Genomic DNA, 19,660 nt, shown 5'->3' on the forward strand with positions numbered 1-19,660 from the left:
CTTTTTTTTTTTTTTTAATTTATGTGAGATAGCATGAGAAGGGGGAGTTTCAGAGGGAGAAGCAGACTCCCCACTGAGCAGGGAGCCCAGTGCAGGACTTGATCCTGGGACCCCAGGATCATGACCTAAGCCGAAGGCGGTTGCTTAACCAACTGAGCCATGCAGGCATCCTAAGAAACTCTTAATCATAGGAAACAAATTGAGTGTTGCTGGAGAGGAGGGCGGAGGTATAACTGGGTGATGGATTTTGGGGAAAGTATGTGATGTAATGAGCGCTGGTATTACATAAGACTGATGAATCACAGATCTATACCCCTGAAACAAATAATACATTATAAGTTAATGAATTGAACTTAAATTTTAAAAATAAAATTAAAAATAAATAATTTTTAAATAAGCATGAAAAAAAGACATTCATATTTAAACACAAAGTCAGTGAATATTCACCTAAAGACTTTTCCTAAAAGCAATTCTCTTTCAAATAAAAGGCAATGATCCAAATGTTTACTGTATTAAACAGTAACAAAGGTAAAAGTGTCCGGTTAGTAGGAGGAAAATTCAGGCTAAGATGATAATCAGGCTAAAACTAAAATAACATCACTGTTAAGAGCCCAGGCTTAGAAATAATAGGGTTCTTGACTCTGCCACTTGGGCAAGTTTCTTTAAATGGTTATGACAGTAACCAACTTCACAAAGCCATTAAAAGGTACCATGTATGTTAAGTACTTAATACTTAACATACTCACATAGTGTAACGGGCTATACTAAGTGCCCCATAAGTAATAGCCACCACTATTACTCTTTTTTTTTTTCAATTTATTTATTTTCAGAAAAACATTATTCATTATTTTTCCACACCCAGTGCTCCATGCAAGCCGTGCCCTCTATAATACCCACCACCTGGTACCCCAACCTCCCACCCCCCTGCCACTTCAAACCCCTCAGATTGTTTTTCAGAGTCCATAGTCTCTCATGATTCACCTCCCCTTCCAATTTACCCAAATTCCCTACTCCTCTCTAACACCCCTTGTCCTCCATGCTATTTGTTAGGCTCCACAAATAAGTGAAACCATATGATAATTGACTCTCTCTGCTTGACTTATTTCACTCAGCATAATCTCTTCCAGTCCCGTCCATGTTGCTACAAAAGTTGGGTATTCGTCCTTTCTGATGGAGGCATAACACTCAATAGTGTATATGGACCACATCTTCCTTATCCATTCATCCGTTGAAGGGCATCTTGGTTCTTTCCATAGTTTGGCGACTGTGGCCATTGCTGCTATAAACATTGGGGTACAGATGGCCCTTCTTTTCACGACATCTGTGTCTTTGGGGTAAATACCCAGGAGTGCAATTGCAGGATCATAGGGAAGCTCTATTTTTAATTTCTTGAGGAATCTCCACACTGTTCTCCAAAGAGGCTGCACCAACTTGCATTCCCACCAACAGTGTAAGAGGGTTCCCCTTTCTCCACTATTACTCTTAATGATTATCCAAGAAAATTTTGGAACCTCTGTTTTGATTTACTAGTCAAAAAACAAACAAACATAGGATTCAACAACGTGCTCATGCAGACCCGTGCCCTACCGCATGGTAGGAACTGACAGAGACTCTCTCCTTGACTGAACTCCAGTCAGGTTCCTTTGACCCTCTTCTCAGTGAGTCCTCAGCCTTACTCCATAAGAACTGCAGACACTCAACACAAACATTTTCATCCCCCCTCCCCCCTACCACCACAGCACACCACACACACACACACACACACACACACACAGTCTTGCACAAACTCCAGCCTGGCTTCAGGCAGCCTCAGGACCTGTCCCTAGGATAACCCCAGCCCTGCTTAAAATGTCTGCCTACAACAGCTCAACACCGTCGAAGGAATTTACTGTTTATTCCACCAAAACCTGACGTAGGCCCATGAACTCCCTCTTAAAGCAGAAACTAGAAAACTTATAAATTCTTTCTCTTGACCCTTTGAGATATAAATCCATACCCAGAACTGTCTTCTTAAGGATCTGTAGATGCAGACCTCCAGGGAGGTGGCTCTCGCTCTCTTGCCTCCCAGACCCTGGGGGAGAGTAAGAGCCTAATTTGTTGGGTGCCTTGCTCCAATTTGCAAAACTACTTCTTATCCCGAAGATACAAGAAGTTTGTTCTTCCTCCAGATAAGCACCAATTAACAAACCCAGATGGCTTAATCACAGTGACCCACCCCCTTCCCACTCAATAATTGTTCACTTTCCCGACTCTACTAGAGCCCCCCCCTTCTCTGCCCGCTCCCTCATTCTCCCTTTTATTGGAAACTCCCAGTCACCTCTCCCCATCAGAGGTAAGCTCAGTTCTGTACTGAACTCTCTCTCCTGCTGCAGTAGTAGTACTGAAAAAAATCTGTCTTGACCACTTTTAGCTAGTGTCCAATTCTGTTTTCTTTAACACCACTCAATGACATCTCAGTACATCCCCCTGGTCCCAATGAAGTTGTTTGCCTCTTGGTGCTGACTGCTTCCCCAGCTATTTTCTTTATGTTCTGGAGGTGATTACTAGCCTAAGAGCCCCTTACTGAATGCTAACCATCTTAAAACCCATTTTTTTAAAAAGACTAATTTTGGAAGAGAACATTTTAATAATTTGTTATTTTAAATGAAGTTTCAGCTCACTACTAATTCAACAGCTAAAAAATCCTTAGATCACTAAGGGAGTAAACATATAAACATATAAGGCAGTAAACATATAAAAGAAAGAAAGAAGTACTTCCTGTTTTTCCCTTTGGGAAGGAAAAATGGAGGAAGATATTTCTGCAATGAATATGAAATGTCACAATGTTTATTTGCTGAATGGGAGGAACTTGTACTTCTGGCAAAAGGAAAATGAGATACAAGAAGGTAGACTAAGGCAAAAGGGGGATGAGTGGTTGCCTAGGGCTGGGGGAGAGATGGGGAGGGGGGCTACTCAAAGGCAGTGTTTCTTTTCAGGGTGGGGAAAATGTTGTAAAATTGCTTGCGGTGTGGTTGCACGAGTCTGAATATACTAAAATCCATTGAATTTATACTTTTAAATGGGTGGATTGCATGGTATGTGAATTATATCTCAATAAAGTTGATAACAATTAAAAAGAATAGTGTCTGAGGGTAAAAGAAATGTAGATAAATCCAAACCAACATTAATTGTGCAAAACAGTAATAATGAAAATATGTGCAATTCATAAGGGGTTGAGGAATCAGGCTAGAATGAAAATCCTGACCAAAAATATACATACTAGTTGGGAGAAGGTGATTGGACTTAATATTTTAAATTCACAATTGACATAATGACTATTATACTCAGGAATTAGCTGGTTTATTTCCTCTTTTTCTATTCTTGATGAGTCTACTATAATATTTCTCCTACCGGGATATTTTTCTGAGAGGAATTGATGATCCAACCAGAGAGACACAGGAAGAATATTAACACTTGTTCATCACAAATTACCTTATATCTCTTTCCTTTTATCCAAGTCATATACTTAAACAAAAATTACTGTAGCTCTCTTTCAAAACCTGTAACATCCAGTGATTAGATTTGCACTAATGAGTGAACATCAGGTCTTGATACTAAAATTAATGCCACATCTTCATAGAAAGAGGATGAATTTTCCCAGCACCAACACTGAAGTTCAATACAGCTATATTTTATTTTGAACTCTGCCAGTCCTTAGCTGCGTGGACATGGGTACCAGACCTGATCTGGGCATTGGTTTTCTCATCTATAGAGTGGAGAAGTAAGTAGGTATTGTTGTCCCTCACGTCTTTGTTGTAAAAATCCAATAAAATAATGTTTAAACTATAACTTTAAAATCTGTAAAATGCCACACAAGTGGATAGTAGTATATGGATTGTGCTTTTATGATGATTTAGTGGAGAATAGGAACTCTTTCTGTAAAGGTTTCAGGAAGTTGTACCCATTCAAATTTCTCTAAATTTTACATTAAACTTGTTGAATTTTCTGAGTTAACTTGGTAACTTAAACGTGTACATTCATATTTATGTATAATCAGTCTACTAATGGTTTAGTTCTTCACTTAAAATGTTTACTGTTAAATCAGCATCATTTTCAGTCACTATAAAAGAAACGTATGGCAGCGTTACAGAGATTAAAAGAGGAAAAAGTCACTGCAGAGAAGGGATAATGAGAATGCCAATCAAATAAAAAATTAATGATACATTATATGTTAATAAAAAAATTTAAAAATTAATGATAAAAATACCACCATACTTCTAGTTTATTTATGACTTTAAAAGACATCATTTCTGGGGCACCTGGGTGGCTCAGTGGCTTTAGCCTCTGCCTTCAGTTCAAGTCATGATCTCAGGGTCCTGGGATCGAGCCCCGCATCAGGGTCTCTGCTCAGCAGAGATAAATAAAATAAAATAAAATAAAATCTTAAATAAATAAATAAAATCTTTTTCAAAAAGACATCATTTATTTGATCTTCACCAAAAACAAAACATTTGTGAGAATGGAAATAAGATTTGAAAAATAACCTTCTGTCTGGTAGTGACTATTACACTTGATTTTCCTGGGCAGGAAGTGGGGGAGGTAATAAGTAGAACTAATATTACTATAAAATTGACCTTAGCTATGAAAGGCAGAGGGAAGAGCTTGTCCAGTGAACTTCATCTTTTTAACAGCATGAGCCTAAATTACTGGAATGAGCTGCTTGGACCGTGCTATATTAACTTAAATACCAGTATACTTGTTACCTCTCCAACTCACACTTCTCTGTATAAACACTAGATTAGAGAAGGAAAGATTCTACTTCTAAACTCACCAGCCGGACAATTTACTAAACTCCAACAACTATTTAATGAACCGAAAAGAAACTTTCAGGGGAAAGACACTCTTCTTCCATAAACATTAGTTACATATAGCAATGATACTGAGATTAAGAGTAATCAGAATTCTATGCCAAAATACAGTTCAGCTCCCATCTCTTTCCTTAAGACATTATTCCACTAAACGAGACCCCTGAACAGAAGCAGAATTAACTGGCTCCTTTTAAGTTCGATCATTACAAATGCAAAATGAGTATCTTCCTGCAGACAGAGAGCCAGAGGACCACTCAAGCTAACACAATAATGGGAGCTGCGTGTGATAAATTATGTATGCATGATATCAAAAGCTGAATGGAGGGAAGAAATGGAGAACCCATTTGAAAATTTGGAATTTGCTCAAAGCTGCTCCTGCAGTATTTCCCAGGAGGATAAGCACCAAACGCAGTGCAGTAATAAACTCCGCCGTTCTGTATAATTTATCAACTTTTTTCCTTTTCATTTCTAACATTGACCCTTCATGGTTAACTGAAGAAACAAAGAACTAAATAGCTTCCTCAGTCATTTGATAGAGCAATTATGAGCGTCCTGACTGATACATTTTCTGCTTAATCTGCTAACAAATGGTGTCCATTTCCCTCTTAATCTACACCCTATCTCCACATTCGACTTGACACACGCAGAACACCGCTTCCATGCCCTTGTTCTCGTGACTCTTCATTTGTTTCTTTCTCATTACAGCTCTCTTATGTGATCATTATAATAGAAGAAAAGCGAATTCTTTATGACAATTTTCCTCAGCTGCCCTTGGTTAATTTTTTTTCAAAATGTGATTCCTGTGGGTTCTCTGACAGCTGGGCAAATTGAAAGCTAATCAGTAGAATCTTTCTTAAGTGTCCGTATCTTTTCAAAGAAATTTCATGTCTTAGAACGAGAGGATTGTTTTTCACAGGAATAGGCAGTATAATGTGCTGTAGCCATCTTGAAAGGGGTCAAGCTGTTTAAAACTAGGGAATAATAAGAAAAATTGAAATTTACCTCAGGCACTAATTTCCCTCCCACTGCAATTGTTTTTACTTCCTTACCCATTAATCTGTCATTATAAGAATACTCATCTGGTGGCATCCCTTAGATAAGGGAACTTTAGACCCAGAAGGGATTGCTGAACTCATCATTTCAAAGCACTTTCCTTCTTGCGTGAAAAAAAAAAGATATGGGAGGTTAAAAGATTGACCCACAGTCGCATAGCATAACTTCGTTTGAACTCCCTAGGTTGTGTTTTTTTTTGGGGTTTTGTTGTGGTTGTTGTTGTTTTGTCTTGAAGGGAAGAGGGGAAGGGGAGATAGTTTTCTGCCCACGAGAGGAGCAGATGCCTATAGTCCTTAAGTCTCTTTGTTTTCTCATTTGTATGTTACCGATGATGATACTGCCCTCTTCATCTCACAGGATTTCCCCCCACTAGTCTATTGTAATGAAACCCCTGTGCTGTTGTGTGTGCAAGTGTGTGTGTGTGTGTGTGTGTGTGTGAGAGCATCATCTTTGTATGGCACTTGCCCCATTGTGGATGTTGTACTTAGGACTGTAAAGCTTTGTGTGTCCTGAAGGCAGACGCCATTTTCGGTATTGGGGACCCAGGGAAGATATGGGCCGCAGGAAAAGTCACAGAACTTAAAGAAGTGAAGGGGAGTGGAATTCCCAGCTGTGTAAGATGACCTAAAGATTGGTGTTCTTATGTGATGGGGTTAAGACAATGTCTGCTTCCTGAAGCCAAGCATCTGGAAAAAGGAGGCGCCACTGTAACGAGTTATAGTCAACACACAAGTGATCTATTCTTTGAAGGCTGGAAGATTGGACTGCAGCACTCTGTACATGATCTGTACAGCCCAGCGCAAAAGAAAAATGTGGGGCCTCTTGTTCAGAAATTGAGGATCTCAGGACTGTGGCAAGAGAGCATTAAAAGAAGCATGGCATCCTTCTGAGTACAGAGCCCCATACAGACCCACAAGTCACATACCCATGATGCTAGCGCTGTTTGGTCACAAGCACTCAATTTGGCCAAGTCTGGTCTAACTATGCTCGGTGAAGTCTTCACTCAGCAAAGGGTTTTGAGAAAAGGAGTCCTGTTAAAGGAAGAATAGTACCTTTTAGAGAGTGGTTTGCCCGTTGCAACTTGGATAGGAGGCAGGAACATTCCACTGGTAAAGTGGGTCTTAGGGCAAAGGGAGGAGTCTCTGAGGTCCTGCAAACCCTGCGCTCCTGGGAATTTTCCTTCACTGCCATTTAGAGGATCTGGACTCTTGTTTAAGGGAAGATGCCGTTTCCTTGCACTTTCATCAAGGATTGGCCCTGACTGCTAGAGGACCACAACAGGCATGGTCCGTGTGTCTCTTGTTCTCTGTATTATCCCTGGTGTCTGCAGTGCCTTACACGTGGTAGGTGCTCAGTAAACCTTTGTTGTTGACTAGTGATGTACGTGATTATCTTAGTGTCAGAATTTGGTGGAGCCCTTCTTGCCTTGAAAGGAATATCTGAGAGTCCAAGGAAAGAGGTATCTCTGATAATAAAAAGAGGAGAGGGGTTTTTGTTTTGTTTTGTTTTGAAGATTTTATTTATTTATTTATTTGACAGAGAGAGAGAGACAGTGAGGGAACACAAGCAGGAGGAGCAGGCGAGGGAGAAGCAGAGAGCCTAATGTGGGGCTCCATCCCAGGACCCTGGGATCATGACCTGAGCCAAAGGCAGACGCTGCATGACTGAGCCAACCCAGGTGCCCGGAGGAGAGTTTTGAAGCGTGTTAATAATACTGCAATTTAAGAAAATGGTAGCCTGCCAAGCCTGGACAGCTTTTGGCATAATCTTGCATACAAACCAATATAGATTGTTTTATAGATGTGTTCAATAGTTTTAAGATTTTTAAGACCTTCTGCTGTACTGTTCTTTCGTTATCAATGTTGCTATAAATAATAGCACTGTATTCTTTTTTAAGTTCTGTTTTTTAGAGAACATAGGCTGTGGCAGAAGCCGGGAGAAATTGGGAGGAGGCACGGAAAGCTGAGGAGAGAGACCTAGAAAAGTGAAAACAGTAAGGGGCCTCAGAAATGAAAACGGACCCCTACAGAGCGGCAGGAATATGAGGAAGCTAAAAGAGAAGGGGAATGCAAGACGGAGGCCCCCTCTCTTTCCCTGACTACATCTGGTACCACACTGCCCATGAAGCAGGCACTCGGGAAAGACCTGATTAATGACCGTGCTCAGGAAAGTGAATGGAGTACAATCAGGGGTGTGCCAGTAAATACTTAACAGCCAGCTCTTGGGGAAGGGGATCATTTCTAGTAATTGTCAGTTTCAGTTGTGTAACTCCTTTCTCCCACCATGTCCAATGTTGAGCTACCAACGTGAATTCACTGAATGTGAAATTAGAGATGCACAGTAGTATCTTCACTGTACAGAGACAGTGGACTTAATCTCAAAGCATAGATAAGAGTAAAATGTAGTATGATAATTGGGAAGTAATGGGTTTAAATATTTATTGCCTTTGTTTTAATTTATTTAGTAATGAATTCCTACAATGTAACTCTTAATCATGGCATGAACAACTGACTTGTCAAGTACAAACCAGCCCCGGCACTCCAATGGATGGGCCATCCCTGGATGCTATTGATGTTATATAGAAAGAGATTTTCCAGTTCTTTTTTCATTAAAGAAACTGAGAAAAGTAAAATATGAGACAGGATAAGAAAAGAAATATAAGTTATTTTCTGTGCTAAAGGTTGTAGATGGAGGTGTTGGGGGTTGTGCCGAGCTGCAGTGGAAAGGAGCATGGAGTCTTTCAAAACCACGCAAATGATAAGGACACATTAAAGTGTATTAAACTTGGGGCGCCTGGGTGGCTCAGTGGGTTAGAGCCTTTACCTTTGGCTCAGGTCATGATCTCAGGGTCCTGGGATCGAGCCCTATATCAGGCTCTCAAAACCCCCCTTCTCTCTCTCTCTCTGCTTGCCTCTCTGCCCGCTTATGATCTCCATCTGTCAAATAAATACGTAATTTTTTTTTAAAAAGTGCATTAAGCCTGAGGGCAACATGATCAAATTTCTGTTCGGAAAAACCACTCTGGCATCAGTAGGGAGAACAAACTGAGGCAGGAACAAAAGTAATGATGGGGAGACCATTACTCCCATTTAGGAGCCCGTAATACTCTAAGGGAAAGAGAACATGGTTTGAAGCAAGGCCATCACAGATGACAATGCAAAGAAGTAGGTCGATACTAGTAGTATTTTGGAGGTAGAATCTTACTGGCTGATTGAATGTTAAGGGCCAGATGGAGCCAAGAAGGAACTCCAAGGCTTTCAGTTTGGGCAACCCAGCGGGCAGAGGGGATGCCATTCACTGAGATGGAAAGGGGAAGAACTGAGAAAGGTAGGATGGGTATGAGGTGATAACAAGAGGTCACTAACAGATTTAACCAAGATATTACGGAGATCAGACATAAGAATCTGAATCAAGCTGCAATAAAAGCAATGTTATTTTGGTAATCTGCTATAAAATTTATCAAAAGGAAAGTCAGTTCTTAAATTACGGAGAGGACAGATGAGGTTCCCATGATCTGGTTGGTTTAATGGTGTGGTGAGGAACCTCCATACCTTTTCCACAGTGACAGCCTCAGGTTGCGTTCCCACCAGTAAAGCATGAAGGTTCCTTTTCCTTCACATCCTTGTGGTTTGCGTTCCCACCAGTAAAGCATGAAGGTTCCTTTTCCTTCACATTCTTGTGGTTTTGATTTTAGCCGTTCTGACAAGTGTGAGATGATATTTCGTGGCCCTTTTGATTTGCATTTCCCTGATGATGAGTGATATTGAGCATCTTTTCATGTGTCTGTTGGCCATCTGGATGTCTTCTTTGGAAAAAATGTCTGTTCATGTATTCTTTCCACTTTTTAATTGGATTATTTGGGGGTTTTGGTGTTGACTTGTATAAGGTCTTTATCTATTTGGGATATTAACCCCTTATTGGATATATTATTTGCAAATATCTTTTCCCACTGAGTGGGAAAAGTTGGATTCTTCTTTCATTGATGGTTTCCTTCACTGTGTAAAATCTTCATGGTGGTTTCTCAAAAAATTAAAAATAGAAGTACCACATGATCCAATAATTTCACTACAGGGTATTTATCCCCCAAAAATGAAAATACTAATTTAGAAAGATATATGCACTCCTATGTTTATTGCAACATTATTTACAATAGCTAAGATATGGAAGCAACCGCAATGTCCATTGGTAGACAGATGAGTAAAGAAGAGGTGGCATATATATATACACACAATGGAAAATTACTCAGCCACAAAATGAATGAATAGTGCCATTTACAAGGATATGGATGGAGCTAGAAAGTGTAACATTAAGTGAAAAACATCATTCAGAGAAAGACAAATACCATGTGATTTCACTCGTACGTGGGATTTAAGAAACAAAAGAAACAAAGAGGCAACCAAAAAATTGATTCTTAAATATACAGAATAAAGTCGTGGTTACCAGAGGGAAGGTGGGTAGTGGGGGGAAATGGATGAAAAAGGTGATTAAGATGACACTTATCATCATGAGCACTGAGAAAGGAACTGTTGAATCACTATATTTGTACACCTGAAATGAATATAACACTGTATGTTAACTATACTGGGAATAACTATACAAATAAATAAACATTCTAAAATAGAGAAATAATCAATCAGGGACATTATATTGACAAATGACCTCACTTCCCCATCAATCCAAGAAAAAAAATCTGAGAAGTCTATAAAGAAATTAAAAAAAAAAAAGTCGTAAAGAACGTAGCAACCAAAAACAATAGAAGAAGCCAAAGTAAAAGAAATCATATGGTGAATATGAAAACCACTTTGCAAGGTTTTAAAAACATAATTTTCCCATAGGAACAGCACCTTTCATTTTCATCTTCATTATCATCACTTATGAATATTTTCCCTTCGTTTTCCCAGCTCAAAATATCCAAAAATGTCTGTCACCTGCCCCCCACCCGCCATGGGAATTCTTTTCCTCTTTTACTTTCCCTCCACTCCCCATCTCCTCCTTCAAGGTTTGGTGTCAGGTAATCTGGGTGGCGCTAAGTGGTTTTGTCAGCTCTCATCAATCAGGAAACAAGTATTTATTAAGAGTCTCCCAGGGGAGCATCCAAAGCTCCACGAGTGGCATTGCCATCAAGGGGCCACATGCTTTGGCATCAGCTCATTGTGAATTTAAACTCTCCTTCTGCAGTTACCAGCCACATGCCCTTGGGTAAATGACCTGCTCACCTCTCTGCTCTTCGGTTTCCATCAGAAAATATAAAATAGATCATACTAAACGGTCACATCGTGTAACATGAGATGATAAATGTGAAAGAAAGTAACCGTATATTGCCCAGTTAAATGTAGTTCCTGTCCACTTCATAAGGCTCCTGCTATGTGAGCTAATACTCAACAGACCATTGTGATTTCCTCGGAATAATTCTGCTACGGGAGTTCAGTCGCTTTTCATGAACTTCACTGCTACTGTTTCTGTTGCTGTTTTTACTGCTACCAGGGGCTTGTGGTAACCATGTCTACAAGCTTTTGAGCAGCACTTGAATGTATCTTTATTATTATTATTTTTGAGTTCCCTTATTTCTTTGTTTCAGCTTCGCAATCATGTCTCTCTTTGCTTAGTGCTGCTTTTAAGAAACAGCCAGATGTCTATACAATGTGTCGTTTCTGGACACATACTCTGTTATTTAGATACTCTGCTTTGTTCAGCTAAGATACCGTGTCTATTAAAGCTTTAGTAATCTAGGGAAACTAATTGTTCTGTTCTTGGCACACCAGATGAAAAACACTGAGAGATTAAAAACTGGAGATGAAGGAGGGCTTAAATGTCACTGCAGGTCTTTAACCTTTATTTTATTCATAAAAGGAAATAATAAACTTTTTTAAAACGTTAATATTATATAAATTGCCTATTACCAGTATGCTTTCTGTGATGAAAGATTATTAAGATATCCATTAAAGCTGGCGTACCTAAAGGGAAGGAACTTGGGGGTTGGAAGAGCGGTTAACTTTCTCCCCAGTTTAGCTCTATTTTCGGTAAATCTGGGATGGTGTGACTTCTCTTTAGCTTGTGCATGCTCTGACCAAAACCAACAACTCCCAGCTTTTCAGACCCCGTCCTGGTGGATGCTAAGGCACTTCATGATGGTCTGAGAAACCAAAAAGGCATCTTACATGTTAGATCAACCAAGCACCTTTGGTCTTCCCCGAGCAGGGTTTATTCAGGGGCTGCTAGGATACTGTCTCTTAGTATATAATCTGAGACTGACTACAAAATAGAATGAGATTTTACTTTCTGTGCCCTAGAGACACTTACTAGAAACTATTGGCTTGGACTCTTCATTTCTGAAAAATTCCAAGTGATTTCTGCCTAATGCAGTAAGTGTTGAGTTTTTGTCTTTGTTTTTGGTAACTCTTTGCTTTGCCAAGCTTTGCCATCTCGCTTTGAAGAGAGAATATAGTGTTAGGATTCTAATAATTAACAGTAGTTTCCATTGAAAGTTCTTTAAATTGGGGCGCCTGGATGGCTCAGTGGGTTAAGCCTCTGCCTTGGGCTCAGGTCATGATCCCAGGGTCCTGGGATCAGGCCCCGCATCGGGCTCTCTGCTCAGCGGGGAGCCTGCTTCCCTCTCTCTGCCTGCCTCTCTGCCTACTTGTGATCTCTGTCTGTCAAATAAATAAATAAATCTTTTTTTTTTAAAAAAAAGTTCTTTATATTAAAAATGTTTCTATTTTTCACAATCTAATTATATTGTTAGTGGGAATGCATTTATTTTATTCTCTTCCTCTTGAAAATGCTTTGCAAGAACAAATATATCACCCTCCTGGTGATATTTGTCATGCTTCATTTTTGTAAAGTACCCAAATATTCATAAAGTTCTTTTTTTTTAATTCATAAAGTTCTATCCCACATTGTCTTACTCAAGGCTTATGTAATAATAATCCTGTGAGACAGACATTACTATATTCTTTGCACAGATGAGGATACCAAAATTTGGAGAGTTTCCATTATAAACCTAAACCAAGATGTTACTCAGGGTCTTTGACTCCCAATTCAGTGGTCTTTGCACCTCACTGCAGACGACTAGTTCACATGAGCCGAGCTCTTCCATGAAAACTGTGGTTCTCCTCAACATCCTCAGCTGACAAGAGGATGCTTTGGAGGGTGCCATGGGCCTGTCATAAGGAGAAGAGGGGATGTAAACAAATGATTGGAGATTCCCCGGTGAGCCTATTTAAGGCATCCAACGGAAGCTAGACTGGCAGTAGAAGCTTACCCCATGGAGCAAATCCTCCACGGTGACAGCTGGACTTACCATAATGGGAGGGTCTGTAGGTGGAGTATTGGTGCTTTTGACAGTGAAAGATCCTCCTGGGTGGCAGAAAAAATAGTGGAGTCATATTCAGTAAGGTTTCATAACCTACTGTTTACCAGATGGCCTGTGCATCGCAGTAGAAGATTCAATAGCTTGTGATATTCTTGTAAATCTTGGGCTCCTTCCCCCATAGCCTTCATAGCCCCGGTCATTCCCCCGCACATGCAGATGTCTTCCCAGTGTTATCCCTAAGCCCAGCGGTCACCCTTCATTTTTGTAATTATCTACACAGTGGACCTGACCCACTCCCACCCACTAATGGACAATATATTGGGATTTCTCCCCAAGTTGCCCATCCACCAGGATCACCCTCTCCAGGAAGTTATTAACAGGATCTGGAAGTCTCGAAGGAGGACATGGAGGAAAGCCATTCTGGGCCCCTGAGGAAACTGATCAGAGTGAAGAGGTGTGAGAAGTAGTTAAGAGCTGACCGGAAGGCCACAGAGGCAAGTGTTGGGGAGTGACAAGAAGGAAGGAGGCTGACCATCCAAGCTGGGCCCTCAGAGGGAAGTACCTGTGCTTTCAAGAAGAGATTGGACTTGATCCAGCAAATAACCAAAAATCAGATGGACAGAACAACCTGTATGAGAAGAATAATCAGACTATACCAGCCATAGGAAATGCACAATGAGAACATCCCCAAATGTTAAGAAATAAGGGAGACATTAAGTTTCTCCCTAAGACAAGACAAGAAGAAATTAAGGAGAAAGACTTTACTAAACTCTGGTGACTCAAGAGGAAAAAAAAAAAAAGTAGAAAATGACTATGACTAAGGTTTGTGTGTCATTCACTCCACTGTTAAAAAAAAAAAAAAAAAAAAAGGCAAAACATGATGCAAGATTAATTCAGACCCATCCAGTTGGAATCTCTAAAGGTGGTGGCAGATATGTTTTTCCGAAGTTTCCGCTGTACCATAGAGACCCCGGAGCCTATGTAGCAAAGCAGAGCGATTCCAGGCTCACCACCCTTCAGTTAGCCTTCTGGTACTTCTGAGCCAGCGAGCACGGCTAGCCCATTGCTGGGAGATGTCCTGATACCCACAGACGAAGGCAGCCGCTCACACTCACCCAGCACCTACAGCAATGGAGGGCTCACTGCAGCTGTGGCTGCCCAGACCCCCACCACGGGAACGCAGAGGCGGTTGGAGATGACCACACTGGGCTGTCAGCCCAGAGGCCCTGCCTCCGGGAACTGGGAGGTAGCCCCAGCCTTAGACACTGGGTGACCTGTAGCTGAAGACCTACCAGGGCGCCAGTGAGTCGGGGAACGTGCCACAGAGTGTGAAGCAGGAGAGTGTGGGCACTCCGTTCCGGTAGTGGAGGAGGCCAGGTGGCTTCCCCAGCCTTCCTCTGAGGTGCTTCTCTGTATGGGGCTGCTGACCCTCCCTAAGGCCACGGGACAGGCACATTTACCTCTCCTCTTCTCATCTGTCCCATTGGTAGCTGGCCTTCTTCAACTACATAATAGCTCTTTGTTCTCTGACCGTGGATACATGTGAAATTCATTCACACTAACAAAAGACGACACATAATCCCTTATGTTAGTATCATAGCAATAAATCTGTGTCCAGTGATGTTCCTGGTAGAAGCCTTGCTTCATTTTCACCGTGGGCCTACAGAGTGGGGAGGTCAGAGCCTGTCCCCACTTTATAGATAGGGAAAGAGAGGCGCTGGGCATCGAATCAGCCCCACAGACGATCACAGAGCTACTGGAGGAAACCATGACTAGGGGACCCGAGCAGTTTTCTTTTCTCCGCTCTGTTGCTGCAGTATTTGCATTTCAACAGGGATCAGAGCCCCCCTGCTAATGGCCTGTAGCTCCAACTGCCAACTTCAACATTAGACATTAACCTTGAGACACAAAATTGACTCATTCGGGGCATCCCTGAGTCACACAGTGCAAGTTACTGCCTTTGCCTTTGCGTTACCTCTGCCAGTTGTGTGATCACGGGCAAATTAGAGAAAACTGCCTGAGCTTCACTTTACCTGTTCATAAAGTGGAAATAACTTCATTGAGTTTTCTTTTTATCATCATCATCATTATTATTGTGTTATGCTAGTCACCGTACAGTGTACCATTGGTTTTTGATGTAGTGTTCCATGATTCGTTGTTTGTATATAACACCCAGTGCTCCATGCAATATGTGCCCTCCTTAATATACTCATAGGGTTTTCTGAGAATTTCCTGAAATACCTCTTTTCCTTCTCTTCCCCACTTTACCTACACACGACACAGGATGTGCTCGGTCAGAACCAACAGACTCACCCACTGTCTTCAAAGACCCTTTCTATCACCTCCTCTCTGCTTTGGCTCCTGGCCCTTCCTCTGTCCCCCTCAATTCCTGTGTCCAGTCACCATCTTCCTTAGATTCTCAAACTAGCCAAGCCTTCTTCCCCGTTGTTATTTTTGTGCACACTGTTTCCTCTGCCTGAAACCCACTGTGCCCTCGTCCGCTCTCCTTGCTTCTTATCCTCAGCTGTCAGACAAGGTGTCACTTCTTCAGGAAAGACTGAATCACGTCCTCCTATTATTCTTTCCCATTACTTCCTATGATTTTCCTCTGGTAGTACAACTTGTAAGCATATGGGAATCTGATGCTTACTGGTTTAATATCCGTCTTCTCCACTAGACCACAAACTCCCATGTTGGCCACCATCTATCTCTTTAGCACCCAGGAGAGAATCTAGCTCATAAGGCACGTTCCATAAATATTTGTTGACTGTTGGATAAATGCTTTTCTGACCTCTCTCCTTTGGGTTTCTTCCTAAACTCTCCTCACCAGATCATGCACTATATTCCACAGAAAAAGCATTCCCATGGAACTCACCTCCCCAACCATTTCTTTATTTTCTTTCCTCAACAATAATGTATATATTATCATGAATTAGGTTGTGTTCTCTGGTTGTTTTGCGATTTCTGCTCCTATAATTAGTTTTTCAAGGGCTAGAACTCTTTCAGGATCTTTTTTGGAATCCTCCATAAATCTAATAGAATCGCTGGAAATGTTCTTGGTGGTCGATAATCTCCTGATGAGTGGATGAATAGACCAGTCAATCAATCCTAGCATATCCCTTTCCACATAGCAAACATGGAAATACCATTGCAAGAAAATAATTTCTACCCATGGCCCACTGCTGGAGTCCCTCTTCTCAGGTTACTATTTTGAGTTTCAATAAGAAACAAATAATCTTATCTTGAAAGGGGGATTGGATTTACTTTGTAATAAGAAAGACTGAATTGGAAGCTTGCATTTTCCCCCCAAATTTAATAATAGAACTAGTAAAGCTTTACACTCCTCAGCCAGCCTTACTTCAGGAATAAGAGTACAAAGCTTCCCGGTAAGCTTTTGTCATGATAGAAGAGTGAAACCCATATCACCAAATCTGTGTGAATTCATGGAGAGCCAGCAGGGGGTCACACAGCAGGGGAATCTAGTCTGCGCATGTTTCCAGAATCAGTCAGTCCAACCCCGGACTCAGTAGAGGGGACAAAGGGCAACATCAGGTTACTTGGAGCCACTGTCCTCCTACATCTGAGGTCCTGATAGTCATCACTGATGACCTCGGAGAGTAAAGAACTAGCTTTTGATCTCACCCCCTTTACAGTTCGAACAAAACAAAAAATCATGGAAGTCAATATATAGTATAATATATGCATTAGTTCACTTTGACAATTGCCCAGCAGGTTCTTCCTAGTTAGTAACTTCCCCCTAGTTTAGCATTTGATCTTATACCAATGGCCCAGAAAAAAGGAAGGCAGGATTGGGTAAATACCTATAACTGAACATTATCAAGGTCAGAATGGGATCTTTTCTCTATGACGCATCACTTAATCACCTGTGCTCCCCCTCCATGGCTTTGTGACAAACCACAGAGCCTATTAAGACAATTGTTGATGAGTCCCCTTCTCTCCCTGTCTCTCAGACTGCAGAAGTCCTGAAGGTTGATGGAGGGCCATGCTATTCAAACAGCAGGCGTGGCTCAGACAGAAGCTGCTCGTGCTGGGAAGCCTTGCGGTTGGGAGTCTGCTGTATCTAGTCGCCAGAGTTGGGAGCTTGGATAGGTAGGTAATCAACACATATGTATGCCCGTGTGACTTCAAGTGTCTCTTGATTTAAACTTCCTTAGGACAAAGGGGCACCTGGGTGGCTCAGTGGGTTAAACTTCCTTAGGACATAATCTTAAATCTATCCATTTGTTTTCTTCTCTCAAAATTCCCAAGAATCGGGCTTTCCTGCAGTATTGATTTTGATTTATTGAGCCTTTAAGAGGAAGGGCTCCAAATTGCTCAAACCAAGGTGTTCGTCAGGATCCATTTGTATTCTGTGTGCCTTGACATTTGTTTTCAGAGAAGGGATAAAGCCGTATACAGTAAAAATGTCATTTATTAGAGCTTACTGTGGTCTGTGTGCATCTGGTTGTTGACCTCTAGCCATCGCAAAATTGTGATGTTGTAGCGATTTATCTTCATTTTGCAGTTTATGAGGGAGCAATTAATGTGCTACTGTGAGAGTTAAGATTATGTATGAGCCTGGAAAGGAGCTCATCAAGTTTGGAATCCATTGCCTTAGAAAGATGGCTGCAGGCTTGGGGAGTTTTAACTATGTAAATTAGGTCTGGTTTCCAGGAGCTGAAAGTACCAGATGAGGAGGCTGCCGGTCAGGGTAATTGCCCAGAGAACAATGGAAAATCCAGGGAAAGGAAATTTACAGAACTAGCACTTGACTGTAAATGAGCAAACCGTTGAGAGATACTAGACTTACAAAAGTCCAGGCAAATATCAGCCGCCCTCCCACTGAGTACTTCTGGACTGTCTCACATTCGGTGTGATTGGAAGAGACAGAAAAGTTAATTTCTGAAATGCGAAGCTCCCTTCTTTGCCCTTTAAAATGAATTATTGCACTGGAAAGACAAAAGTATGTTCTCTATGACTTCAACTCCCATTTTTCATGAATATCCAGCCACACTTACAATGAAAATACCTTCCTTACAGTTTTCCTTTTCTAATCTATAGATCTTATCACTAGGTTATTTAACAAATAATATTGCAGTGGTTTTATTTTCCTTCAGCCAGTGTTAGTTTTGACTGGTAAAGTGAATCCGTCTGATGCTTTTCAACTCAAAATTCCTAAGTGAACTTCCCACTCACTGGTTGCTAAGTATGGGAAATGGTATAATCCAGAGCTTGCCACTGACTTTAAGTAGTTCTCTAAAATGGTACTTGATTGTTAGTGAAAAGCCTTGAGGTGGGCACCACTGTCCTATGTCCCTAATGGAACTTTTATGTCAAGTTCGTTCCCTATGCTTAGTTAGCTTCCAGTCATTTCCTTTTTGTTGAGCAATTGATTCAATGATCATTAGCACAGTAGTTATTCAGTTGCAGATTCTTTTCATTTTTTAAAAGATTTGATTTATTTATTTGTCAGAGATCACAAGTAGACAGAGAGGCAGGCAGAGGGAGAGGGGGAAGCAGGCTCCCCACTGAGCAGAGAACCTGATGCGGGGCTCGATCCCAGGACCCTGAGACCATGACCTGAGCCAAAGGCAGAGGCTTAACCCACTGAGCCACCCAGGTGCCCCGATTCTTTTCATTTTTAACTTGGTGTCTCTTCTCTCTAATGGGATGGGTTTGGGCCTTTCCCAAAACCTCTCATTTGAGAATATAGACAAAATTACGTCTGAAATCAGCACACACTTACTTAGCCCTATCCTTCAGTAACTGAAGACCTGCTCTCTGGGTGAGGGGCTGAGCTCTCCCCCTTCCTGTCCTAAGAGCCCATGTTTTTTTCATATCTGAGGTCCATGCTCAGAATCTACTCTTCAGGAAATGATAATAATGTATTTTCTCCTATGGTGAGTTAGGAAGTCAAAAAAGCAGTTGTTCTGCAGGGTTTGAGCTCCCAAAGTGGAAGGTAGAAAGAGGAAGGAAGGAAAGAAGGAACGGCCCTTTCTAGAAGTAGAGAAAGTCTTTCCTGCCCTAATAGGACAGAAATGGTCTATTTCAGCCTCTCTTTGCCAGCGTTCTGCAAGAGAATTAAGTCCTTAGAGAAAAGGATTTGACTATTTCCTCAATTCTCCCAAGGATGGTACTAACATCATTCTAGATGCATTGGAGAGAAGTCCATCCTTTACATCCAGTGGATGCTGTAGGGAACTGGGGCTTAATTCTCAACTACCCAAGAAGAGCTAAAAGATGAATTTGTCATATCCCCGTGTCACCATTTTAAAAATATTTTTGACTATGTATGTGTTGCTAATTTTATATCTTCCATGTAGAGCTCTAGCATACTTATCTTAGTAACAAATTTGTAAAAACAAACTTCATGTTAACCTAAAACATTAAATGTGATTCCCATTTTTATATGATTCCATATTTTCACATTTTTCACAATGAGCAAGGA

At 41.1% G+C, this 19,660-nt stretch overlaps 1 protein-coding gene across 1 annotated transcript in view; it reads left to right on the forward strand.

The window, feature by feature from the left end:
- The window catches only part of HS3ST5 (heparan sulfate-glucosamine 3-sulfotransferase 5), a 163,973-nt gene that overhangs the window by 140,298 nt on the left and 4,015 nt on the right, over nt 1-19,660 (forward strand). Inside the window, exon 4 of the mRNA XM_044244223.1 lies at nt 17,184-17,322. Within this exon, the coding sequence (XP_044100158.1) occupies nt 17,216-17,322 (107 nt within the window). The 5' untranslated portion in view covers nt 17,184-17,215. The remainder of the gene's footprint in view (nt 1-17,183; nt 17,323-19,660) is intronic.

Source organism: Neovison vison, chromosome 1 (genome assembly GCF_020171115.1).
Source record: "Neovison vison isolate M4711 chromosome 1, ASM_NN_V1, whole genome shotgun sequence".
NCBI lineage: Eukaryota > Metazoa > Chordata > Mammalia > Carnivora > Mustelidae > Neogale > Neogale vison.